Source organism: Crinia signifera, chromosome 3, assembly GCF_055691185.1.
Source record: "Crinia signifera chromosome 3, ASM5569118v1, whole genome shotgun sequence".
In the NCBI taxonomy this organism is placed as follows: domain Eukaryota; kingdom Metazoa; phylum Chordata; class Amphibia; order Anura; family Myobatrachidae; genus Crinia; species Crinia signifera.
In genome coordinates, this window is record NC_139219.1 from 90,701,526 (window position 1) to 90,729,507 (window position 27,982).

A 27,982-nucleotide genomic window follows, 5' to 3' on the forward strand; every position below is an offset into this window, starting at 1 on the left:
TATTGCCGTTTTTTCACCTGGCCATGAAATTCAGACGGGATTGAATAGCCCCTTAGAATTCATTCTAAATCCAATGCCATTTAGAAAATATACCCCAGTCTCGTACCTTATATCTCTGTACCTTTTTTACTCACTATAACAGATCAACACATGCAAGCACAATTCATCAACTAAAGCTACATGTATAATAAGATATAACAGATGTGCTATAAGTTTTAAGTAGAAAAATAGAAAAAACATATAGGCTTCACTATGTGGAAGTGATTTTCATTGAATCTCCTGATTCACATAGCGCTTTGCAATTTGTCAAGCAAGTCTTATTATCAATGGAACTGGAGCCAAGTATATGATCAACAACTCACAAGTGACTACCATCTAAATATTACTTTTGATTGGCTGAGCTATTCCCATTTATTTTTAGGAACACTCCAATGAATTAGGCTTTCTGTGTCCATTGAAAATATAATGCCCACTCAAATAAATAGTAGGGATTTTACTCAGTAGAATAATACTGCATGAAACAAAATTGCTTTATTTTAAAATAAATCATATTGTAAAAAGAGTTTTTGTGTCATTCATTTACAATTTATTTATTATGCAAGGGGATTGTTTCTCATTGAACCGCTGTTTGTATGGTATTAGCATGTAATGTTGTGTCTTTAAAAAATATACTGTTAAAGCATTTATATAAATGTATGAGATACTGTCTGTGATCACTGGTTGGAGGGAACTGATTCTCGTGCAGTTGTGTCTGCACATAATTCCAATGTATAGTATCTATAGCTAATATCCACATATCCTATTTGCAGTGGAGTGGACGCTACAGACCTGGCATTCTTTTAAGATGTTCTGTGCGGAAGTCTGATCACCAATACTTTGTTTCTGCAACTTCTTCTCTTGTTTCTCAAACCAGGATTGCAGGCTTTGCACATTGCTTTTATATTCAGTCCATGACTCCAGCAATCCCTCCAGCAGCTGGATCTGTACAAGTGCAATAAGAATCATAATGAAAATAAAATCTAACCAGAACTATAGACTGCTGCCTCCCCAAATTAACTGTAGTCAAAGCCAGAGTGATAACTCCCATATTGTCATGGGTGTGTTGTCTTTGGGCATCAAAACCCCTTTCACGTTGCACAAATAACCCGGATCCAACCTGGGTTGTTTCCGAGTCAACCCGGGTTGATGTGCGGTTTGAAACGGCCTTTTGAAATTACCAGGGTCCAGCAACCTGGCATTCTGACTCAGGTTAAAAGAAGGGTTATTTCCGGGTCAGTGTGAACAGGTAACCCAGGTCGAGAGACCAGGTCCCTTAAATGCCAGAAAAAAAAATCCATTTGGGGCAGATTGGAGCAAGAATAATATCCAAACGATATAATTGGTCAGGTGTGTAATATATCCGATGGATAATAAAGAACTGAATCTGCTGGAACCTAACAGTCAAAGCAGAAATACGAGGGCTAGCAAGGGCAAACTCCTTTATGTCATCGGGTAGGGGACCTAGGTCCAAATCCCATCCAGTCTGAAGCCGGGGTAGGTTATCTGAGTGCACTGACAGTTGAATATTTTGAGTAAAAATAGGTGACTACAGTAAGTGAGTGCAAGGGGTACCCAGAATCAGGGCCTTCACTGGAGAGTCTAAGAAGATCATAGGTGCATCCCAAAAATTAGTGGTAAGGGCATGTCGCAACTGGAGGTACGTAAAAAAGTAGGTGTTAGGTATAGAAAAATCAGAACGCAGAGCTTGGAAAGACTTGGGGGCAGTATCCAAGTACAAATCTCCTAGTGTGGAAATTCAAACTCCAGTTAGAATGGAGTAATACTTGGTTGTAGGGTAGACACAAGTTCCCTACCCTAGTTCCTTCCATAAAGCTTCCTTCGCCTAGACAGTTTATTAGGGTGTGGTATGATGGTCCAACAGTCAGGATTCCGATGGACAGTATACCGACTGACCGCCGGTACTCTCACAGGGGAGCGAGTGCAAAGAAGCCCTTTGCGGGATCTCTGCACGCGCTAGGCTGTGGACTCGGTACCTTGCTGCACTCACCACAGGTTCTATTCTCCATCTATGGGGGTTGTGGTCCCCTACGAGGGAGTATAGCCCCTATCAGACGGAATTCCGGTGTTGGCATGCTGACTGTCGGGATCCCTATTGTTGGACCTTCATCTGGCACCTGTTTATTATAACATAGGGCCTTATTCGAGTTCACTCTTTCAGATAAAATCCTTCTTAGATGGACAAAACCATGTGCATTGCAGGTGGGGCAGATATAGCTTGTGCAGATCTAATTAGATTTGGGTGGGGTTTTACTTCAAAGTGAGATCTATATTGCAGTGTTAAAATAAAGCAGCCAGTATTTATCCTGCAAAGAATCACCAAAAAATCACCAAATCTATTTCTATCTGCACATGTTACATCTGCCCCCCTGCAGTGCACATGGTTTTGTCCATCTAAGAAGGATTTTGTCAGAAAGAGTGAACTTGAATAAGGCCCATAATGTAGATTGACACTGCACCTACATGGGTTTTACTGAATACTAGGTGACTGTGTTCCTGAGTGACAACTGCAAGGTGCATAACTGAAGTACAGCCTGACAATTCAAATCCAAAGCCAGAGGCGATTGCAGGGGATAGAGATAACACCATTTCACCTTACCTATGCTGTATGAGAGCTGTAATGGTTGTCACTGACATATCTGATATAAATTATATTATATTGTATTAATTAGAAATAAAGCAAATAGATAAATAAATGTAACCAATGCTGCCACAATAGGCATTATGTTTTGTGGAGAAACCATATACTGTAGGCAGATTTTCTTACTACAATTAGTTGTTGCGTTCTCATTTACCTTCTCTGTAATTAACCCTTGCAGGATCTGCCATCGCCTGTTCATAGCCCCCAGCTTTTCTGCAAAATCCGTCTTGTCACTTCTCTTGCTTTCCACATCCTGACTGCTGATCTGCAGCACAGACTGGTTCACAAAGTCCACGGTCAGCTGCTTGCAGTTAATGTCAATCTTAAACCCCTGGAGAGGAAAGGCATACAAATTATATTTTTAAATAATATTTCTACCGACTACTATTAAAATTATTATAAATTGATGATCAAATGATACATAATTCATATTTGGAATCTTATATGAAATATATTTTAATACCAGAAGGGACATCATAAATTAAGTGTGACATGAATATTTTGTTACTATCATGATTCATTTACAAGAGGCCATAAAACTCTACAGCGCTGGATAGTCAGCGGGATGTACTAAAGGGAAAATGCAGTAAAACCCCCATTGTACCGCATTTTCCTATGTACTATTAACCGGCCGCACGGATTTCGCTGGGCAGGGTATCACCACCTTTGGGTGGCGATACACTGTAGAAGCCTATGGGCTTCTTTTCGCTGCCCACCGCCTCGCCGCAACCCCGCCGCCTCGCCGACCCCCCCTTTCCCCCTCCCTTGGGCTTACCTTCTTACAGATCCTCCTTGACCCCTAGCAACGCAGCCGGACGTCCTTCCGGCTGCAGGGGGGGGGGGGGGGGGAGGCGCCGGTGACAGCCTGCTTAGCTGTCCCCGGCGTGAAGGCAGTTCAGGCAGCAGGGAGGAGACGGAGACCCCCCACACACCACAGTACAGGTGTTGCGGGGGGTCTCCATTCGGGCAGCGAAGGGCGGCGATGTATATTAATACATCCCGCCCTTTACTGCATTTTCCCCTTAGTACATCCCGCCCTTTTAGAGCATAAAGAGGGTCCTGTTAGTGGTTTATTTTCTAGTGGTTATAATGAGAATGGATTATGTATTTAAAAAAAAAGTGGTCAGGACTTATTTTAATTTGACATCTGGTAAAGCTGTTCTATAAAACAATGTGGTAGTAGATGTTTTAAAACTGAAGCATCATGGGTTTAGAACACAGGTTCTCAAACTCAGGCCTGAGGACCCCACACAGTGCATGTTTTGCAGGTCTCACAGAATGACAAGTGAAATAATTAGCTTCACCTGTGGATCTTTTAAAACGTGTCAATAAGTATGAAGAATGCACCTGTGCACCTGCAGGGTGACCTAGAAAACGTGAACTGTGTGGGGTCCTGAGGACAGAGTTCGAGAACCCCTGGTTTAGAACATTATATGGAATCTGACTGCCAGTACCTTATATTTCAAGAGATATTCTTCAATGGCTTCACAGCCGACAACATTCCGGATTTTCTCTTCATCCTCTTTAATAACATTTTCCATCAGTGAGATCCAAGTCATGACTTCCGTAATAGCATGGCGGGAAGGAAGCTTGTCCATTTGCAGCTGACAAACAAGAGATACATTACTGCCTATTCACATCACAGGCATTCTGATAGTGGCCTGTAGGTTTTATCTAGATTGCCAAATATAAACTGTGCTCCACTCTGTGGTTTTATATATCTTAGTTTATGGCCAATGTGAATCTATATAAACTAGTATATGGCCTATGTGGTGTTAAATATTTTAGTTTGTAGCCTACAGTATGTAGTTTTATATATCTTAGCTTATGGCCTACATTACTCTGTAGTTGTCTCTTTCAACACATCTACAGATAGGACTTATCGGTACACTGTGTAGAGTGTAATTAAATAATCAGATGCGCCCTTTTGTCCATACCCTTTTGTTTTTCGCCACATCTACAGATAGAGCTAGCCTCATCTAACATCCGCTATGTTGTGGGTGTGACATTTGTGGCGTAACGCAAGCACTCGCCAAAATGCAGTTGTGTCAAAGTTGTACCTGTGATTTTTTGAAAATATACTAGCCCGGCGCTCTGAGCCACATGTGGGTGACTGTGGCTACATCTGTACTGCATATACGCGATCATGGCCAAAAGGGGGGTGACTCCTAATTCCCCAGGTGCAGAGCTACAGGAGAAGCCTGGTAGAGTCTGTGGGTCAGATTCTCTAAGCTTCAAAAGTGATAAAATGGAGAGTGATAAAAAGACAGCCAATCAGCTCCTACCTGTCATGTCACAGACTGTGTTTGAAAAATGTCAGACAGGAGCTGATTGGCTGGCTGTTTATCACTCTCCATTTTATCACTTTTGAAGCTTAGAGAATCTGGCCCTGGGTCTGCCTCTGCAATCCCCCTCCCCTCACAACCTGATCCTTTCAACTTCCTGCTACACTGTCTCCCAAGCCGAGCATATGCTTTGTGTGCTGGGCTGCAGTGGGATCAGAAAGGCTGCCTCTGGGAAGTAAGGAGGGATTTACTCTGATCACCCCAGCGCCTGGTTTTGCTCCTGGATGAGGGCCTCATGTCGCTACCTTGTTCAGCCTGAAGCCATCCTCAAAATATATTAAAGTTTACTTTCCTAAATGGGTGACCATGACCCTCCAATTAGCCCATGCCCCGTGTATTACCTAGGCCCGTCCAAGCTCTCTACAGCCCTGGATATGGGGAGATATATCAATCCTTGGAGATAGATAAAGTGGAAACCAAAACAACTAAACAGCCTTTTAACTGTCATTTCATAGACTGTGCTAGATAATGGCAGCTGATTGGCTGCTTTACCCAACCTCTCCACATCATCTCTCTCCAAGGTTTTATACATCTGCCCCACTAGCAATTAAGAAAACAATATACAGTACACTGATGGTAATTTCAGGTAAAAGGCAATTCACTGTTTCATAGGATTATCCAATTCCCTGCGCTAATTTACCACATGCAAAAATCTTCTTTTAAGCCTGATAGTATTATTTGGCTATTCAATCATAGTCTGTTTTTACCATGTGATAAATGACCCATTTTTAGGTGATAACACATGGGATCTATCTGGGATTAGTTCCCAGAACCATGTGTTATCCCTGAATTGTGTTGATAGGACATTCCCCTTAGGAAGGAAGAAGAGAGACAGACTGAAATTCAAAGAGGAGCACTGCGGATTTTTAGATAAGACAAAGAGTGCGCAGTAATTCGTCTTTTCATTAGATTCTGTACATTACTGAAGACTATTTCCTCTTACTTGATGAAGTTTCTCTTGTACCACCGGGATATGTGTGAGGAGCTCCATCCAGTGGTTATCGATCTGTGCCAGTTCTGAACGAAGTGTGGCCATGTTGACTTTTTTAAGGCGAAGTAGCTGGTTACCGGTGCTCAGGACAGATGATTTTAACGAAGATTTGGCATCAACTTCTTTAGAGAATTCCTATTATGATAATATAACAAAAAGTCTCTAAAATGGGGTCGACATGAAATATAATTACAGTAAAAACCAGTCTCTTGCATTTCATTTTACTTCATATATTTACTAAAAATATTTACGCAAACACATTTTAATTGGTGGTTAGTGACTTTTCTAGAGCAGTGGCTGTCAAATGTACTGTAAATACAGTAATTCACTTAAATGTCTTGGATAAATACTACATACTGTACTGTACAGTAGTAATCATAATGATACCAAGTTGTGCATGGTTACTGGTTTAGGATTATTACCATACTGGATGTCACTGATCTGATGAAGCCTAGAGTGATTATTTCACCTCAACTAAAGTAACATGGTAAAGCTTTTCATTAATGAAAGCTACAGCTGTGTCCATGAACATCTTGCCTCCTTTAGCATTAAACAGCCCTTCCAGTCACGTCATGCCACACCGGGTGCCTCTGTTATAACTTTTTTCATAAAAATGCATCTTATTCGAACAGGTTGCACAAGCAGCTTCTGATGATTAGAATATGTGGCAGGCTTTTATTGTCGGCTGTAGCTCCATACGAAAAGTTCTGTTTTTCCAGTAATACACCGTAATGTAGCATTTTGTATGCAGATACAGCTGTGGCCATACACAGAATATAGACACTCCACGTATCCTTTTAATTAGCATAAGCTGCTTCTATGTCTTATTCGCATCACTTGGGAAATAAGAAACATTTTAACTCCTGTTACTGATTCACACGGTGCTCCTGCTTTATGTGTAACGCAACTAGTGGCGCATGGAGGAGAGACTTATGAGGCCGCATTTGTAGAAAGGAACATTAATCATACATACCAAGAAAGCATTCAGATGATCTCTGACTGCCTCCAGCTCTTGAGGGACTGTAACAGATTGTTCAGTCCAAAAATCCAGCCGATCCTTCGCAGACCGCAGCCAGTGCAGCAGCTCAGAGGACTCGTTTTTATATCTACAAGTGGGAAATGGCAACATAACGCAATTAGAGGCATCTAGCATTGAACGTTTCTGTGCACTTCATACAGTACAACCTAGTTTTCCACCACATACTGTATCGTTCTCAGTCTAACATAACTGTTCATGGTGATGTCTTTTATATTTGGGTGTGTTTTCAGATCTTAGGTCACAAATGTGTAAATGCTGGTTATGGGGGTGGTAAGTAGCAGTGTAGGAGTGTATGGAGGGGGGGAGGGGGGGCAACAGTCTTACTGATTGCAGGAACAGGTGATTTTTGGAGTAGCTGTCCCTGCTACGGAACCATGCTGAACTGCTCCGGTAATTAAGTACACCCAGCTGCAAACTTACGTTTTCAGAGTTTGTTGAATATTAGACAGACCCTATCGGTCCCCTAATAATAACAGGGCCCATTACATAAAAAATGCTGAAGTTAGATTATATACAGGATAACATGCTAGTTACAGGCTGAGTGTCGTTGGACATACAAGTAAAGATTCATTTTTATTGATAATTATGCAAAATACACACAAGGTGGCATGTCGCCAATCACTTTAATATGTATAAATATGTATAAATGTGATTTTATGTTTCTTACCATTGCTTGAAACAGGTCTTTAGCAAGTACAAATGCATACTGTATACTGGTTTAACCTACTGTAACTACTGGGTAATAATAGGCCAGACCTATCAAGATAAAATGGAGAGTGATAAACAGCCAGTCAATCAGCTCCAAGCTGCCATGTTACAGGGCGGGTTTGAAAGATGACAGGTCAGAGCTGATTGGCCAGTTGTTTCTCATTCTACACGTTACCACTTTTTGAAGCTTGATACATCTGGCCCAATATGCCCTGTTGTCATTAGTTACTGGTACCTTGTCCAGTGTTTGAGTATATTCTCCAACCGGTTCAGTTCTTTGGAAACTTTGCTGCTGCTGTTCAACCACTGATCCCCCAAATGATTCAGTAAGATTTCCAACTCTGAACAGTTCACAGACATCTGAAGTCTTTTCCCATCTTCCAAAACCTGGTAGAGCCTAGGCTGGTGATCTGCTAAGCTTGACTTGAAGCACTGGAGAGGATTCATTAAGAACAGAACATGTCAGTTTGTTACCACGTGCATGAGATCAGGTTTCTCCCAGGAGAAGATATTATACAATCTGCAGCGTATACCACTTTTCCTTTAAGAGATACAGTAATACAATGAAAATTCCCTGTCAGATCTTTTCATGTGTGCTGTGGGTCTGCTAAACAATCCTGCAGTCAGTGGGTGCAGGGGGACGCAGGTGCAGGAAATATGCCAAGCTGCAGAACAGCGATCAATCCTGCTATCTGTATTCTAGTATTGATGACTAAGCAAAAGGAGAAAACATTTTAATTGAAAGAAAAAAAAACACAGTGGCAAATTTTGTATAAGCGGACACTAGGACATACTTTATATTTATGTCTTTATTTAAAAAAAATGCCAATTAGTGAACCTTTAATGAGGATCTATACATATTTCTATTACTAAAGAGAAGAAGCAATTGCCCTTATTCAGTTCTGATCGCAGTACAAATTTGTTCTCAAAATGGGCTAAACCATGTGGACTGCAGGTGGGGCAGATGTAACATGTATAGAGAGAGTTAAATTTGTGTGAGTTATTTTGTTTCTGTGAAGGGTAAATACTGGCTGCATTGTTTTTACAGTGCAATTTAGATTTCAGTTTCAACAAACCCCACCCATATGTAACTCTCTCTGCTCATGTTACATCTGCCCCACCTGCAGTGCACATGGTTTTGTCCATTTTGAGAACAAATTTGTGCTACGATTAGATCTGAATAAAGGCCAATGTGCTTATATCCCTTTGGTATAACAAGCAAACCCCTGCCATGTTGCGCTTGGAAAATGAAGAGAGTTGAAGGGTGAAAAAGCTTTGTACTGTGGTCTCCACAGACATAGAGGGAAAGAGGAAGAATGTGTAAATAAGGTACACAGAGAAATACAAAACAAAGAACCACAGGCACAAAAAAGGCACAAAGACAATAAACTTTGACCTTCTGTATATGGTGCGAGTACCTGATACAGTTTTATTCTTTCTGTTAGTCTTTCTTCCGATTCTTCCACCAGACCAACGACAGGTATGTTACTTTCAATTATTTCCAGTTGCCTGCTCAATGCTTGATATTTTTCATCCAAACACATCCATGTCTACATAAATTGAGGCAAACAATTTGTATTTACTATAGTTTAAAGCGATAAAGTTAAAATAATTGCATCATGTAAAAACATATTGTTACAGTATATGCATGTAACTAATTAATCACCAGTAGCAACAGATGTTCCGTGGAGTACCAGTAACAAGGACATGCCCGTTCCCTAAGAACTCAGGGGTAGATTTATTATAGCAGTGCTTATCACAACGCTATAACACTTCCTGCTTCGCCTCATTAATGAGGCGAAACAGGAAGGGGAGATGGGCAAGATGTATTAACATCTTGCCTCCTGAAGCAGGGGAGCGAAATCTCTGCACTCCTCCCTCCTGCTGACAGTGCATCAGTTAACACTGATGCGCTGTCTCCTTCCCCCCGGCAGGCTGGACTGGGCAAGTGCGGGATCTTGCTACTCACACTAGATCTCCAGCACAGCCCAGAGCCAACAGCAGGGACAGCACTGTCCCTGCTGTGGGGATAGGGTATCGCCACCTGAAGCTGTCAAAGTCGATAGCTGCAGGGAGAGGAACGGTGACCATTCATACACTAGGTAAGAGCACAGCAATACATAGAAAATAACGCAGCAACGATAACCCTCCTGTCCTGTAACGCCGCCCGTTAAACACCTGCACAGCGGCTGTCATACGTCAGGGAAAGCGCTATCCCCTGCCATTACAGATGGGGATAGCGCATATTCCCCTGATCGAAACTTAATAAATCTACCCCTCGGACCTGGAAAGGGGAATTGTGAACTTGCAGTCATCTGTTTCAGATGACGGTCAGTTACATGTGTACGAGAATATAATTTTAATGTAAGAATAATTGAGCTGGTCTTCATGAGCTTATTAGATTGATATTATAATATGCAATGAATGGCCATGGGCCTTCTCGTTTGGGTTCCTTTGGTACAACAGTATTTCTGTAGGACCCACTACTATATTCCGAAATTGTGAATTGTGGTGAAAAACAAAAATGTAGAATAGATGTACACTTAATACTTATTCTCATAGAATATTTTTTGCAAGAGAGATCCAAAGGAGAGAAGTACAGTAGGCTCCATATACAATCCAGATAAGCTTTATATCAACCAAGTAATCCTCAGGTTTACCACACTATGGGCCTGATTCAGGGATGGCCACTGCTGAGTCCGCTCCCTTTGTTGGAGTAATGGATGTGACAATATGCATATGCTAGTTTCAGCCTTCTCCTTTTGCACTAGAATTTGCCAGAATGAGGAAGCATTGCAAACAATTCACCAACGGCACATCACTGTGTCCACCATGCCTATGGCAGTAACAATGTCTCCTTTCTGAACATGGCCTGCCCCGTCTTCGTCCCGGCGCTCATACATAAAAGTCCGTTCCCACAGACTTTTATTTGCGAAGCCAGGAGAAATCATTCGATGATCGTCCACTATCAAATGATTTCTCCTGCAGGGGAATCAGCGATTTGAACTAACTAGATTTTGACAACAGTACAATAGCACATAGTAAAATAGTAAGAGATATAGTATAATAATACCGGCATGCACATATTTTGCCTTGCGATATTGTATTAGGTGGGAGCGCACATCACATCGCAAGGGAAAATAAACAGTGCGATTTGAACTAGATGCAAGGCAAGTTGAACTAAAAGGATCATATCACATGCGATAATTGCACCGTGTGTGGCACCATAAGATGTGACTGACCTTGTTTGGTCTATGTGGATACTATAGGATGCTGTACATTTTTACCTACAAAACGAATTCCCTATTTAATGCATATTTAACTTAACTAAGATTTCTGTATCTTATAGTAAAATAAAATCGTTTTATTTTAGCAAATGGAAAAACCAGTGAGGAATTGAATATGATCCGCCTTACAAGGGGTTTGTTCTCACCTCTAGTATGTACTCCAGCTCCACCCCTCTCTTGTGAGCTTGTTTTAGTACAGCTGAAGCCCTTGCCATCAGGTCTGAGTGACGCTGAGCCTCCCTGGGCAGTGCGTAGCTGCTGATTTTTCTGAAAAGTGTTTCTGTGAGGATCATGTGGGACTCCAAGCCTTGGAAATACTCCTGGAAGAGAAACGTAGGTATTGGTGACAGAAAAAGAGGTTATACTGTATATACACTGTGGAGAATATTTACTAAAGTGGAGGTTTTTAGAAGTGGGGATGTTGTCCATAGCGACCAATCAGATTGAGTTATTAATTTATAGAAGGTGCTAGCTAAATTATAAGTACTGTAGAGTTTGATTGGTTGCTATGGAAAACATATACACTTCTAAAAAGCTACACCTTAGTCAATATACCCTTGTGTCTTATAAATAATTCATAGAATTACATTCAATTGCTGGCGAATCCGTTGCCTGGTGAAATCAGCACATTACATACCACACTTTGCAGCAGCAGCAAAATATCGCACAAAAGTGTTTGATACTCCATAGGCTATGCAGTACTTTTAAGCATATCAGGCATTCGGTAGGCTGGGCGAAGGGTGTGATACAGTCTGTCATTGCCGCCATTTAAATGACACAGCAACAGCAATTTGGACCAACTGAATTCCCCCATAGACTATTAATGTTGGAATTCTATTGAAGATGGGATGTTGCTATGGGCAACCAATCAGATTATATCTATTATCTCCTAGAAGGTGCTAAATAAATAAGAATTAGGTTCTGATTGGTTGCTATGGGCAACATTCCATCTTTAATATAACTCCCATCTTAATAAATAAACCTCACAGTATCAAAATGAACAGAATGTTATATGTTGCCATCTACCAACCAAAAATGGTACTGCAACTGTTATGTTATACTCAACATTGCTAATTATGGAGATTATTCTGGTTGACACTAAAAGCTGCAATTGCTGCGTTCCTCTCTTCGTCTTGATTGCTCTCTGGGGGAAATAATTTTTTTGCCATACAGATTTGGGAACAATGTGCCTTTGTACAATGTATGTCCATTGCTGGCAAGTTTGTGGTAATTTAATTAAATGGTTTTTGGGGAGACACAAAAGAGATAACATAGGATGGACAATGAAATCCCTTATTGCTGGGCTCTGTGTAAAGATTTACCTTATGCTTGTCTAACATCACATGGACTTCATCTCTGGTGGATACAATGCACTTCTGACCCCCTGACATCTTCTCCTGTCCTGTTTCGATCAGGTCAGCTAGATCTTGTAGGGCTCTCTCGCACTGACTCTTCAGAGCCAGGTTCTGATTCAGCCCAGTTCTCCGTGAACTGATAATCATCATCAATTCATCATAGGAATCCTGTAGAAAAGTAATACATCCATCACTTAATAGAGATAAATGAGAAGTAACTTTAATTGATTGTTTCTAGGTGGCATTTATAACACATAGGGGTAGATTTATGAAGCAGTGATAAGAGAGGAGAAGTGATAAAGTGCCTGCTACTTTATCACTGGCCAATCAGCTTCTGACTGTTAAGTTACAGGCTGGGTTTAAATAGGAGCTGATTGGCCGGTGATAAATTACCAGGCACTGTATCACTTCTCCTTCCTTATCACTGCTTCATAAATCTACCCCCCATAGTATGAGTAACATTTACATGAGAAAGGTAGAAGTGATAAGGGGGTGTGGCCAAGTGTGTGGGGACGTCCCTGTTTGTGAGTTATGTTTCATTTTCACAAACATCATTACCTGAAGTTTTGCTAGTTCCTGCATAGATGACTGATCAACTTGCAATTTGTCTCCACTCTTTTTCAGCTCATTAATTTCAGTATCCAATTCTTTTAAACTGTCCTCTGCTTGTAAAATTGCCTACGGAAAAAAAACAGGTTTATCAAAAAATGTAGCAAACGATTTACACATGTTTTGCAGGACATAGTAATAATAATAATAATAATAATAATAATAATAATATACTGATGCAATAGCAAAATCACATTGGAGCAGATATAGTAAGCCTTGTATAGTGATATAGTGGAGAGAGATAAAGTACCACCCAATCTGCTGTTATTTCTCATACAGAGCCTTGGAGAAACAAAACCTGCAAAGTAATTTGTGTAAGTGTAGCATGCCAACTCCAGATGAATAATGCTCAATTGTTGTTACAAATAAAAGTAAAATATAGCAACAAATATATATATACATATATATATCAATATATATATATATATATATATCAAATCAATCTATCGATCTATCTAATCTATCTATCTAATTGAAAGAGGGCAAGTGTGATGTGGCAGAAGCATGGTAACAGCATTACATGGGAAGTAGTTATGCCTACTTCAAAGGCCAAGGGTAATGTTTACCCAATCAATACCCCTTAACGGCAATGCTCCTAACTTATGTATATTTGCTTACATCAAGGTTTGAAAATATATTTTCATGATCTTGGCCCATACTGTACTTGATAACCATCTGGCTATTCATTCTGTGAAGGGCAGCCTGGTTCTCAAAGTGTGGGGGTGGGGTTTGTCAGGATCATGACACATCATAAGTGGGTGGTTTGAACTTGAAGGGGCTTGATGATGTGATTCGATCATCATGGTCTGGCCATTTATATATTGCAGAGATTACCAGCTCTGTAAAATGGGGTCATCATCAGTTATGCCAATCCCGTCACTGGCCACCCAGACAGCTCTTCGGGTGACTTGGAGCACCACCTGAGATTTGGAAGCCTCCCAACTGCTCCGGAAGAGTTGGCAAGTTTAACATTTAAGTACAGATAAAAAGTGATTCCGAACTGCAGTACTTGTGTGCCCAATTTTGGAATAAGCACAATAAGAATACAATATACTCAAGATACGCTGGATGTTCAAGTATTCATTAGCCCCTAAATGTACATAATCTCAAATAGTAAAACCTTATCTCAGTTTCTTCATAAAAAAGTATTACTTATATTGAAATTATATATATAAAAATAAAATACATGCATGTTACAACAGTACAACAGTTTTGCTAAAGAAAACTTAGCGCCACCTAATTATTCTTCAGAATTAGCAATGCAGTAAGACAGCTGTTTGCTGTAGATTGATTGCAAATACATAGTTCTCCATACCTAACAAATAACTGGGATTCACAGAGTTGTTACACAGCCATTTCCACAGTTATTCCTTTACATTTATTTAAGCATAGATATTGTGCTCATTTTTCATCAGGGTTCCATTTGTAAAATAGTTTACCCAACTAGGAGTCACTGTAATGTGACATAATAGGAACTGGGGACACTGTATAGCATAATGTGAATTGGGGATACTGAGTGGCATAATGTTTACTGGCAGCCACACAATGTGACATAACGTGAACTAGGGCACTGCTATGGTTCATATAATAAATTAGGACACTATTATGGGGCATTAATGATGGTACTATGAGGGTTAAGAAAAGTTACTAACTATGTATTATGTGGTATAAAATTAACAACTGCTGTAGAGAGATGTCTCTCATGAAGCATTGGAGCCCCTTTAAAATGTTGCTATGGGGCCCACAAAGTTCTGACTAATCTTAAAGGTAAAATTAGAAGACAGTATAGTGATTTTGCTATTGATTGACACTATTGGTCACTTACATGACAATTTCCGGTTTTTAACTATAGTGTAGAGCCCTGGGGCTGTTCTTTTACTGTCCCACAGGCACCTGCATGCGTATTGCATTATACAGCCAGTAGCTCTGCTGCAGAGCTGTTTGGAGATGAAGGGGTAAATTCACTAAAATGTGATTTATATTGAAGATGGACTGTTGCCCATAACAACCAGATTCTACTTCCCATTTTAGTAATTTTATCCCAAAATCCTCTAACAGGAATAAAAGTGTAATGGACACATAGACCAGGGCCCAGGATGGCAGATATAGCAGATTCCCTTTGTATATATTGTAATTTATTTTCTTATATTTACCTATCAATGCATTGACTATTTTAATTTGTGGCAAAATACATGAATTTCTTTATGCTTCAGACCATCTATCAGTTTGTTAACTGTGGCGAATGTTAGGGTTATGGAGTTTTCAGAGCGTTAGAAGGGCAGACAGGTATATTCCATTCCACGTCTGTCATCTATTTCTGTCTTTCTGAGCTAATGTACTGTATGGCTACACCTCTGCTGTTAAACAGTGCGTGAACACACTTGCAGCTCCCTCAGTTCGCTGGTGTCGGGATTCAGTCTGTATTTTTTTGTCACAGCCGTAGATGTTACTTGGACTGAAGAGGACGCGATCTACACCGGAGGCATGGCGAGTATAATTTTGTTTCACAGGTACAGTACCCTGTGGATTATCTACTGGAAAAGAGGACAGGCCTACATGGAACCCAATAGGATGTACGGGACGGGTATGGATGTATGTGGGGTGTAATAAAGCTGCATCTTTTTCTGTGTATGTTGTTTGGGTATTGGATCTGTAGTAGGACTACAAATCCAGTGGGCCCATTAATGCCTTGCATGCTGGGACATGTGGTTCGCCAAGTTCCAGCATGCGGGGGAGGCTTGCTGGGCCTTGTAGTTCTACTACAGAACCCAGTATAAATTTTTTACACATTGTTTTAAATATTTTACACCATCAGTCCAGCGTCCAAAGCCCAGGGATAGCCCCGAGCTGACCAGCCAGGGTGTCATGTTTTGGAAGGTTGAACTAATATCAATAGTTTCCCCTGGCTGTAGCATGGCACCCCTACTCTTTTTGTCCCCTGTATTTTGGGAACCAGGACCGAGCTAAGAGCCCGATGCTGGTTATACTAGGGAGGGGGTGACCCCATGCCATTTTTTTATTATTTATTTCATTTTCTTATTTTTACACAGAGAAGCATCGCACAGATCTGACTTATCCGTGCAATGCTTTAAGCCTTGTCCGGCAGCCAAATATGAATCACATCAACATCAGAAAATATGAATTCAGAGAATACGGCAGCTTAGTAAACTTGCAGTATTCTCAGGTCATATTTTCGGTCGATTCTGGTCGTACCTGTTCGTATCTGGCCTTCTTTGTAAATTTCACCCTCCAAGTTTTAGTACATCTGCCCCCAAATGTTTTAATATATGTGTGCTTATGACCTGGTTGTGTGTAAGATCTACAACTAATGTAAACTGGGCACATATGCTACTGGTGCATAAGTAACCACATTGTGCATCATATGTATTTTGGTGCACACAGCTTCCATCTGCATTTTGCACAGGCATACGTTGAAACTCAGCATAAGCCACAATCAGATTACACCACTTTCATCAGGAATGATTTCAAGTTTGTAGAATAAATTAAATGCTATTTTTTTTTCAGGACAATTCATACTTTATCTTGTTAGCATATTCTAATAAAAACCTTTTATTTGTTTTGTATTTAATAGAAATCAAAATAGTACAAAATTGCACTGTCATGGTTTCACACCTTGCTATATTTCTGCAGGTTATGTAACAAAATATAATGTTACATGTATTCTACTGTTTGACACATTTAGGGGTAAATGGTATAATGCCCATAGCAACCAATTAGATCATATTTATTATCTTCTTGAAAATGCTAAATAAATAAGTAGAATCTGATTGGTTGATATGGACACCCATCTGCCACAGAACTTCAATCCAAGTAAAATTACCCCTAATAGTAGGTACACGCGATGCATTTTGCTTGCGATTCGACCCCAATTCGATTGGGATCGAATCTGGATCGAATTGAATTGTACGCAAAATGCATTTGATTTGACTATATACAGTAGTACAGATGTGTACTATATAGTCCTGCCTGCCAAGACTATTTTCTATTCGATTTACACTACACGGGAGCTTGCATTGGGATCTATTCTGCATTGAATGTAGAAAAACCATTCAGTGCCCATTTGATTTTCTATTCGATTTTGCTTCTATAAGCAAAATCGAATAGAAAAATAGTGCATATCTCACCGTGTACGCTCTATAATAGTTTATAGTGATATGTGTTCTTTAATAAAGAATATTCTCACTAATATGTGTCATAATAAATATTTATGATGTGTTTTTGTCTTTGTATTTATTTTTGGATAAACATTTACATCCCCCTTATTTATTTCTTTAAATATTTATTTTTTTATTTTTAACCCTCCAAAAAAATATATTTTTAATTTTTAGAACATACAACAATAACAATAGATTATGGGGGTATTCAATCGCCGGTGACCATCTCCCCACGGGGAGATGGTCGCCGGGCCCTATTCAATGCTGCCTTCCCCGACAGCCTTGAGCAGGGTTTCTCGGCAGAACGAGCCTGACTTCACAAGCTATCGGGCTTGTTCTGCCGAGAACGGCCAGGAAGTGACAAGCTGCCGGCTGCAGCTCGCGTCTTCCTGGCCGCAACTGGTGGCCACGCCCTTTTCTCGCTCTCCGGCAGGCGGGACATTGTATCCCGCCTACATGTTCTCGGTTGAGCTGACCAAGAACAGGACAGGGTCAGCAAGCTCGACCGCCGTGACCTACACATTGAATACCCCGCTATATGTCAGTTCACACCTGCTCTAATACCTTCCCTACACCTTTCAACAGGCGACTCTTACTTGATGCATGGGATCTCCCTCCTTGTTGGATCTTGTAGAGATTTCTAGGAGAGGTAATTGGTGAAGGGTTCTTCCAATGCTGAGTACTGAATGCTGGGTAGGTGTGACATACCTGTGAAATACTCTAGTAGGACTGTGCCATTACACAAGAACCAGCATCTACCAGTGGCAGTGATTTAACTCTAGTTCCCCTTAATATCTTCTGCGGTTTATTCTTTAATTTCAATTGGCCCCCAACAAATCTATTTCAGCTACAAATGTAATGACTTCCAGGCAAAATATTAAAAGGAGATTGAGTAAGAAGACATGCATTTTTCTATAAAAAATTTATTGCGGGGAAAAGATGTATTAAAATAAAGCAACATATTTATTATTCACTGCTGATCTGTGACAACTGTAAGGAAATATACTTTGTTAACCTCACATAATTCCAAGGCAAATATGCTACTGTACAAAATATTATACAACCAATATTACTTACATCTGTACACTTATGTATCTGTATACATATACTGTATATCATTTAGGAAAACTGTTGTGCAGCATTATGCTGTATAATAATACACAAGCTACTTCATATTATAACATATACTGGAGTTATCCCTGGACTGGTCACCTGCTGCCTTTTTAGACAGTAATCCTCGGTAACTTCTGTTTTGCTCAGAACTCTCAGTACAATGGGGCAGATGTATTAAGCCTTAACAAGAGATAATTCCAAGGGTGATAAGGAGAGATAAACGTCCAGCCAATCAGCTCCTTACTGACTTTTTTCAAACACAGCCTGTAACATGGCAGTTAGCAGGTTATTGGCAGGACATTTATCTCTCCTTATTACCCTTGCATTTATCCCTTGTTAAGGCTTAATACATCTGCCCCAATATTCCATATATAACATTTGGATCTGCATACCTCCCAACTTTCAAGCTTCCGGAGGCGGGACACAGTTGACGCGCACCGCAGATGCGCCGAAATTTTTTGGGGGCGTGGCCTAATTTAGGGGGTGTGGTCTATAGCGCGGTTCTCCCGCGAAGGCCACGCCCCCATTTTGCCGCTATGGGGGCATGACCCAGAGGCTCTGTGAGCCTCTAGCCATGCCCCCAGCCCCCTGGCTGCGGGAATAGACGCTGTGCGTATGCGCACAGCGTTTATTCCCCGCTGCTTAGCAGCCGACAGGGGGGACTCCCAACAGCCCCCCCTCACCGCGGGACACTGCCGGCCACGGGTGGGACAGCGGGACAGGCCCTGATAATCGCGACTGTCCCGCTAAAATCGGGACTGTTGGGAGGTATGGATCTGAGTACTGAAGCAGGTATATGCACATTAACTAAGCATGCTATACACATTTAGAATATTTACAGACATATAAACACAATGATTGAGCACTAAAAAACAATGACAGACAGCACACATAACAAAGTTGTACATGTACATGTACATGTTAATAGCCGCCATGTATAGTGCTAATGGTATCTTGGAATGTGACCCATCTGGTAGAGGGTTCCTGTAGATTCAAGAAAAGGGGAGAATCCCTGGAATATGAAATGCAGAAGAATAAGGATTTGGAAAGACAGATAGAAAAAGGTATTGCAGGTCATTTATTAGGAAAGCGTAGAAGTGCCATAGCAACCAGTCAGTCATTGGCATTGGAACACACAAAAAGGCATTGACTTTGCTTGAGTTAGAGCAAATGAGACAAAATGGGTTTATACTATTCAAATGTGAAGATGAAACATGGAGGCCGAACTGACTGGCCCCTTCCCCGATGTTTTGGGGTTTGTGCATGTGCATTTATGACTTTGGCAATTTTCACACTCGCCGGCCCGGCCCGTTTGCTCCAGAGGGGGCGGGTGTTTATGGGAATCCTCATAAAAATGCAGGAATGGCGTTGCCTGCTTGGTGTTAGTGGCTGGCGTCACATGACGTCAGCGCCTGCTCCCTTATTCAGCGAGCAGCAGTGTCAGTTTTGTCTGACTTTTATTACTGAAGGGGAGAAAAATCATGATTGGCTGCATGTTAAAGGATGTGTTCCAGTACAAATCGCCTTGTGTGTTAGTGAGGGGATTCATCAGCAGGGGGGATTCAGTGGGGCGTTCGGTGTGGTGTTCGGCGGGGCAGTGGCACCGGCTTAGCTATTCGCTAGCCTGCGGCTCTATATTCGCAGAGCTGCAAATCTACGCAGCCTAGCGAACGGGTCTGAATCAGGCCCATGGAGGGATGAAAAAAAGTACTGTTTGTTTGCAGTAAAAATGACGGCATAGAGCTTTTATTTAGTGTTTTTCAAACACATAAAATTCTAGGAAAATAGCATTAAGACAACGCACATACAAATACTTGTTACAAAACTAGAGGGGAGGCGTATCAAGCTGTGGCGAGAGATAACAATCAGCTATGAAAGGTGCGTACACACTAGATCAGTGGTAGCCAACTCCAGTCCTCGAGAGCTACCAACAGTGCACATTTTCCAGACAACCTAGCTGCTGCACAGCTGCACTCATTACTCACTATCACATTTTAAAAGATCCACAGGTGGAGCTAATCACTTGTGATTCTGTGAGGAGATCTGGAAAACATTAACTGTTGGTAGCTCTCGAGGACTGGAGTTGGCTACCCCAGCACTAGATGATAATAGCTAACAATATGCACAATAACTATATTGTTACCAATATTATTGTGCATATCATGTAGTGTGTACACACTATGGGCCTGATTCTGGTTCACTTGCTAAAGCAAATTCTCTCTCTAATGGACAAAACCATGTGCACTGCAGGTGTGGCTGATGTCACAGGTGCAGAGAGAGTTAGATTTGGGTGAGTTATTTTGTTTCTGTGCAGAGTATACTGGCTGCTTTATTTTTACACTGCAATATAGATATTAGTTTGAAGTACAAACCTCACCCAAATGTAACTCTCTCTGCACATGTTACATCTGCCCCACCTGCAGTGCACATGGTTTTGTCCATTAGAGAGAGAATTTACTTTTGCAAATGAACCAGAATCAGGCCCTATATCATTAACAGTGTATGCTCCAGCAGGTGTCCTCCACTTGCAGAAGCATGCGTCATCTGATGTCCTCCATCATACTGCATATACAGACGATGGAGGATATCGTTAATGAGGGACATGCTGCAGAATGGTGCTGCTGTTTCACCTCATTAACATATATTTGAACTTTCATGACTTATAAAGAGTTTGACATGAGATACACGTTTATACAAAATGACTTGCAGTGAAAGCGACTTTTTTAAAATAGTTTTTCTCCCATTTTTGCCTAAGCCAGCGGTTTTCAACCTCGCCCCTCAAATTTTCCCAACAGTCCATATTTTGAGGATTTCTGAGTATGGAAGCAGGCGGGATAATTACTGGCAATATAAATATTGTTTACTTGTTTCATAGCACAGTGCCCATGATATTCAGTTGTATGCATTGTATCACATCGCATACCATATGCCCACATGCGATGCGATTTTAAATTGTTTAAGCACCCTAATGGGTTTTTTCAATGGTAAATGTCCCCCCTATACGATTTTTAATTGGGTGCTTACAATGTTAAATGCACCCCCACTCCACCCCCCCTATCAACGGCAACCCGAAGCGTGCCACGCTTCGGGCTCGGTGGCTCGCTGCGCTTGCCACACTATATAAAATCAACTCCACGCCGACGTGGATAGTGGGGGTATGAAAAGGTCGGAGGACGCTTACCGCCGTCGCTCGCCACGCTTCAGGTTGGCATTGATAGTGGGGGTGGCGTGGGGGTGCTTTTAACATTGTAAGCACCTATTATGGTGCTTATACAATTATTTATCTTATAGGGGGCACATTTAACATTGAAAACACCCATTAGGGTGCTTATACAATTTTAAATCGTATACCATTGTATATGCCATACAATGGCATACAATGCGATGGTATACAATTTAAAATTGTATAACATCGGCTGCCATCGCATAACATCGCATCACATACCATCGTATGCCTTATGGTATGCCATGCGATGGGCGCCGTGCTAGGAAAAAAGTACCTAAATAACCTGTAAATGATAACCCAAATCCACTAAACATGACCTGTTGGTGGTACATGAGGTCTTGACTGGAGAACCATTGATGTGAATCACTGAACATAATAATCCCCAAACACAGCAAATATCTGACTGGTTATTATGGTTTTTTTTGCACTTCTAAAATAACACCTACAATTAGACAGATACAGTATAATGGTTTTGGAAGAAGATATTAATGCACAAGAATATGGAATGTTGTAAAATCACATTTAAAGTTATAAGAGAATGACACATAATAATACCAATGACACAGGAGTCGCGCACTGCATCCTTTATATTTAGGCTTATCGATAACAATCTCATCAGATGTTGATTCAAATGCATCCAGAAATTACCTGCATTTGGTCTTTGGCAGGTCTCTCTGCTGCTTCGGCCAGCTTGTGCAATATGATGTATTTGCTATCCGCCAAGGTAGTAAATAGGATCTTCAAGTCATTCTGTAACCAGATCACATGTACACAAATTAGCTGCTGCAAACAAATGCATTTCTTATATTAATCTATAGTTTCATTACATGCTAATAATAGTGTGTTATTTGTGCAATGGCGGCCTGCATGTTCTGCTTTCAGATACATCACGTCACATTGCCCTGTGCTATATGTAAGAGTATGCTCGGGTGTATATACTGTAATAACGGGATTTTGGCTTAATGCGTTGTGCTATAGTTCATACGTGGTTTAATTCATTTGATTGTGTTTATAATTCACAGGATACACAGTGCTTCTGGGATATAATATCCTGGTTGATGTTCATTAGGATCTGCATACAGAAGAGCGATGCTGAAAATGGTTGACGCATGAAAAGGTTGACATGAGTTTTTCACATTGTTTTGGATGTTTTATGTCGACCCCTGAGCACGTGGACCCTGAGTAAGCATACTCGCTTCACTCACCATGCTTCAGCTCAGGTGCCTCGCTCAGCTACCACTGTGCTCAGCACACTTGTGTGTGAAAGGGGGGAGGGTATTGATCACATTGGCCTAAAGGTGCCCATACACGGTGTGACAGGGCAGTGCGGTGCGATGCGCGCTCCCGTGCACATCCCATCGCACAGCACATACAGTCTGTGCAGCCTGTGCTTTTAGTACTAGTATCTAGTACAAAAAGCACGCTGCTATAGCACAATGTATGCTTTTTGTACTAGATGCTATGCAATATAGTGCTAAAAGCACAGAGTTCATTGCACTGTGTATCAGTATGGGCACCTTTATACTTTCTAACATAACTAGGCTACAATATTAAATTAAACTAATAAAGTAAATTAAATAAATGATATATGATAAATGATATATTCTAATAAGGTCAAGGTTCTGCTCATATGCATTTCTCCATCAGCAACAACTGATTTCTCGCATATTTAGGGGGGTATCCAATTAGCCCCAATCACTCTGCAGATGTGAAAAATGTGGGCTTCTTTTTATCTCCCCTATCCTATTATACTAGCTGAAACCCCTCAATTTTCAAAAACCCCTCAAAAAGCAAAGAATCTGTCTATTTTAGAGCTCATTATTGCAGCAAAGATGGGCGCTTATTGTGGATTTGGTTCAAATGCAAAACCAATCCTCACTAAACGCCAGTAGTGGCAGATGATTGCCAACTATTGGGGCCAGTATGATCACCACTGGCGAATCCATTAGCTGCGGTAAATTACCACAGTTAATTGGATACCGCTCTTGCAGCATGTCCCACTTGTACCAATATTTTATATACATTTTCCGACAACCACGTTCACTATTGGGCATCAATAAAACTAATAAAACTTCTGTAATCCAACAAAAATAACTGCCCATCTCCGGTAGGAAGAACATAGCGCTATCCAAGTCCACTATGCGTACTGTTCTATGCCTCATTTTCTGAAAACCACGTGAAATTTGACCTGCGGCTGTGAGATGTATGAGAATCCCCACTATCATGTCAATATGCTGCTGTCACAGAGTGCAAAATGTAACATCATACCTGGAAAGTCAGCAGATCCTGTAGTCTTTCCTTCATCTGATAACATCTGTGGTTGACAACCGACTCTAAAGAGTTTAGTCTTCTTAGAAGGCAATATAACGTGTCCTCTATCATCTCCTGGTAGTCGCTGCTGCTTGTGAATGTTTGGAAAAATAAGTTCTTGTTCTTGTCCATTTCTTCGCTCATTTCTTTGATATCTTTAGCTAAAGTCTGTTATTTTGGAGCAAAGACAACAGGTATAAATAATAGAGTATATTTCTGAGCACATGTTTGCATGGCGGTAGTGTAATCAGCAAGGCTTTCATTTGGGAGCTCAGTAATAAAACAATACAGGGTATTAACTAGAAGGGGATTATTTGCTAGGATGCTTGTTTGCACTGTAGCTGCTGTGTATAACCTGTGGCAACTGACAAATGACACAGTACCTCATGGTAAAGGCATGTTTCTGTTTCTTCCGGTTGGATTGCCATTTGTACAAAGAGACGTTCCTCCACATCATCCAACCACGTACAAGTAGCAGAGACAGCGTCATACAATTTTTTCTCCAGAGGAAGAATTTTCTTTTCTCCAGCCCCATTCTTAGGATATATTACAAGGTATTATGATGTTAGGTTTAAACTAAAACATACACCTACAGTACTGTACAGTCAGTAGCACATCAGAGATATTATATGATCAAATCTTGGCGGGATATAGAGAACCAACCAAGCAGTTCATAGCTGTAATTTTACAGACTACTAGAAAAAATAACAAAAGCCGTTTGGTTGGTAAGTTCTCTCTGCACAAGCTGACAAATCTCCACATATGGCTAATGGTGTGTACACACGGGGGCGATATGGCTTCCGATGTTCCCGATATAGTGAACATGGGAAGCCATATCGCATATTAATTGTCGGCTTTTTAGGGCTAACGAGCCCGATGTGCTGCCGATGCGCGCTCCCGAGTGAGCGCAAATTGGCAGCGATATAGTGAGGCCAGGCAAGAATATATAGTGCAGATCTGCACTATATAGTCTAAATTGTCCCTCTGCAGCATGCCGTGCTATGTGAGTCCCGATACCATCTGATCGTATCGGGACTCGCATAGCACGGCATATCTGCCGTGTGTACACACCATTAGTGGTGTTTAAAGTTAGGATTATGTACCCAAAACATGTTTGTTTGTTTTTATTGATTTCAAGCTTCATATTAAAACATGCATTCAGTTGGCTGGGACTGTACCTTGAGGTTCCATAAGGAAATCCCAACTTTCAAACTATGGGGGGGGGGGGGGATTCAGTCCGGGATTCCGATTGTTGGATCGCTCCAACAGTCGGAAACATGGCACCTTTTTGTTCCACTTGACAGTCGGAATTCAACGTTCCAACTGTAGAGTGTTAGAAAGTGTGCGCGTCGACGAAAACGGCCACGAATTGTCGAAAAACAGACATGAATTTGTCAATCCATGACCATTTTCAACATAATATATCTGATGGGTTAAAGTCGGATAAGTTTTGTCAAAATCTGCCTTCAATGCTGTCGGAAATGGCAGCAATAAATAGGCTGGGGCTGCTATTTCCATGTTGGAAATAGCGGACGGGATTGAATATCCCCTTATATATTATGTTTAGGAACGTAAACAATGTAACACTGACAGTTCTGGCTGCAACAGCATTTATGAATAAAATACTAAATCACTATAATCTATCTATACTAGATAGTTTGACTGCCTGGTTTTAGAAAGGCCAGTTGTAGGCAGTCTTTAGACCATTTCATTTACTTTAGTAAAGTCAGATATTTTTCTACTGACATTTTCAGATGTAGGCAGCCTTTAGATCATTTGCTATTGCCATTTCAGATGTAGGCAGCCTTTAGACCATTTCATTTTCTATAGTAAAGTCATATAATTTGCTATGGCTGAAAACTATTCTGTAATAAGGAAACTACAAACCCGATGCTGTATCGTTCAAATGGTTTCAAGTTATTCTCCTACTTACCTGGGAGGAAACATCTTCCAGAGCTTGGTTTAACCCATCCAAAATGTTCACTACTGATGATTTATCTTGAACTTGCTTGTCTCCTTTGTAAAAAGGCACCCCAGAAATAATTCTGTTTGTTTTGTTGAAAAACTATTTAGAAAGACACAGTATATATTAGATTTTGATATACATAGCATAATTTAAACTGCGATAAGCAACAGTTAACATATTTAGGTGCACCTGTTGTCTTATGAGAATGGAATATGTAGAAGACAGGTACAAATAACTTTTAATGTGATTCACAAGGTTGAGAAGCAATATCCTGCCAGGTCACTAGGCCAATAAGGCCATATAGGGCAGTATCTAAATACAAGCTAGTATGAAGGCAGTCCCTGATGAGAGATCCTATTGGGAGCTTGGCATATGAAAAGTAATGGCAGACTGTGCTATGAGGGCAGCTTGGTCCCATGAGAGACGTTAGCAGTCGATTAAGTAGAGGGAGCACCACATAGGGTTAAATTGGGAGAGGTATGGGTTAAGACGTGGCATGGCTGGGCAATAAGTGTTGTCTTGCTGATTATTAACAGGCCCATGGAGCTATGGGAATGGTTGGGCAATTGCTTTAACATGATGTTTAAGATTATTCGTAATTACGCGTGGGGAGATAAAAGAAAAATCTCCTGTAGTTTGGGCACTGATTTCTCTCTTTTTGTTTATATGTAATTCTTTGGTATGTAGAAATTTATAGTAAAAGGAGGGGTAGGGGGAAAGGGAAAGAAAAAAAAGGGAAAAAAGGAAGAAAGGGAGAAAAAGAAGAAGAGTATATGTATATGGTTTCAAAAGATATATTAAGAAGGTAATAGACATTAGAAAGAGATATAACGCAGAAGAAATATTTAGCATGCGTGGGGGGATGGCTTGGTGTTTTTTTTTTTCTCGAATGTTTGTTTTTTTCGAATGTTTGTTTTCTTTCTTGTACATATGTAAGGCGGAAATGACATCAATAACCTTTAGAGATCACCCAGAAAGAGCACAACTAGAAAAAGGATAAAACAGCTGAACTACAAATAACTTTTAAAATATTAATATAACAATAAAGTATTATTTACTTATTTATAGTTTCTTATATAGCGCAGCATATTCCATTGTGCTTTACAATTGGAAACAGTGATAAAACAAACTGGGTAATAACAAACTGACATAGAGGTAGGAGGGCCCTGCTCGCAAGCTTACAGTTATCATTGCTTGGATTGTATAAGTGGCCAAGGTGATATATCAATAAGCTTTATTTTATTTTCACGTTGATATATGAATATACTGTAATTGATATAATGGTAAATAAGCTGTATAATTACCAGCTGCTCTTGTTCCTGCTGTAAAGCACTGTGCATTAATTTCTCTTTGGTGCTGAGCTCCTGGTGCAAACTTTCCCATTTCATTCTCATCTGGTCCTGTGATGTTGGTTTCATGCCTTCCAAGCCTAATTCTCTGGACACAGTATCTGGGCCATCACTTTGTAAAAGAGGACAGAATATGGTAGTGAATATAGTCAATGAATATTTGTTAAATATAAAATAATGACATAAAGGACATTCACTGATCACCTACACACAGTAATAAAAAAGCATATAAACAAACATGTTGGTTAAGGCCCATACACAGAGGGCATTTTAGGGCTATTTCTAGGGTGGCCAATCCCGGGATCGGCGGGATCCCGGCATTTGGCCCCCAAAACTCTCGAATTTCAATGCTGGGATTGGACTGCATGCGCAGTCTAATGCCTTGCAGCGTCTGAGCACCCACTCAGATGCTACCCAGCTTCTCATGTCCCTGGCAGCACGGCTCTGCGCAGCGTGACGCGGTCAGCAGAGACCACACAGCCGCCTTATCATGGTCGCGCTTTCCTCTCGCCTTGTCTATTGCCACCTGGTCCTGCCCGGCTCCAGGACAACAGCCCGCCCACCCGGCAGCATCGTGGCTCCCTTCTCCATCGCCTGCTCATCCACACAGCTCCATTGTCTGCTCATCCACCCGGCCGCACTGCACCTGTAGGTAAATATGCGGGGTGGCTGGGGTGGGTTTATTAGGGATCAGTTCCAGAATTCCGCCGATCTACCTGGTTTTCGTAGATGCTGGATTTTTCACCTGGCCGAAAAATCAGCACTGGGATTAATTAGGTTGAGTCGAATTCACTCAAAAAATGGGATTTAA

The 27,982-nt window shown here is 40.9% G+C and overlaps 1 protein-coding gene across 1 annotated transcript in view; it reads right to left on the minus strand.

The window, feature by feature from the left end:
* SYNE1 (spectrin repeat containing nuclear envelope protein 1) overlaps positions 1-27,982 on the minus strand; it is a 503,588-nt gene that overhangs the window by 91,910 nt on the left and 383,696 nt on the right. The window contains 15 exon segments of the mRNA XM_083176202.1: positions 829-981; positions 2,853-3,029; positions 4,153-4,302; positions 5,987-6,169; positions 7,008-7,140; positions 8,017-8,213; positions 9,200-9,331; positions 11,215-11,388; positions 12,391-12,591; positions 12,982-13,101; positions 22,195-22,296; positions 23,815-24,024; positions 24,240-24,392; positions 25,790-25,921; positions 27,127-27,283. Coding sequence (XP_083032328.1) covers positions 829-981; positions 2,853-3,029; positions 4,153-4,302; positions 5,987-6,169; positions 7,008-7,140; positions 8,017-8,213; positions 9,200-9,331; positions 11,215-11,388; positions 12,391-12,591; positions 12,982-13,101; positions 22,195-22,296; positions 23,815-24,024; positions 24,240-24,392; positions 25,790-25,921; positions 27,127-27,283 — 2,374 coding nt within the window.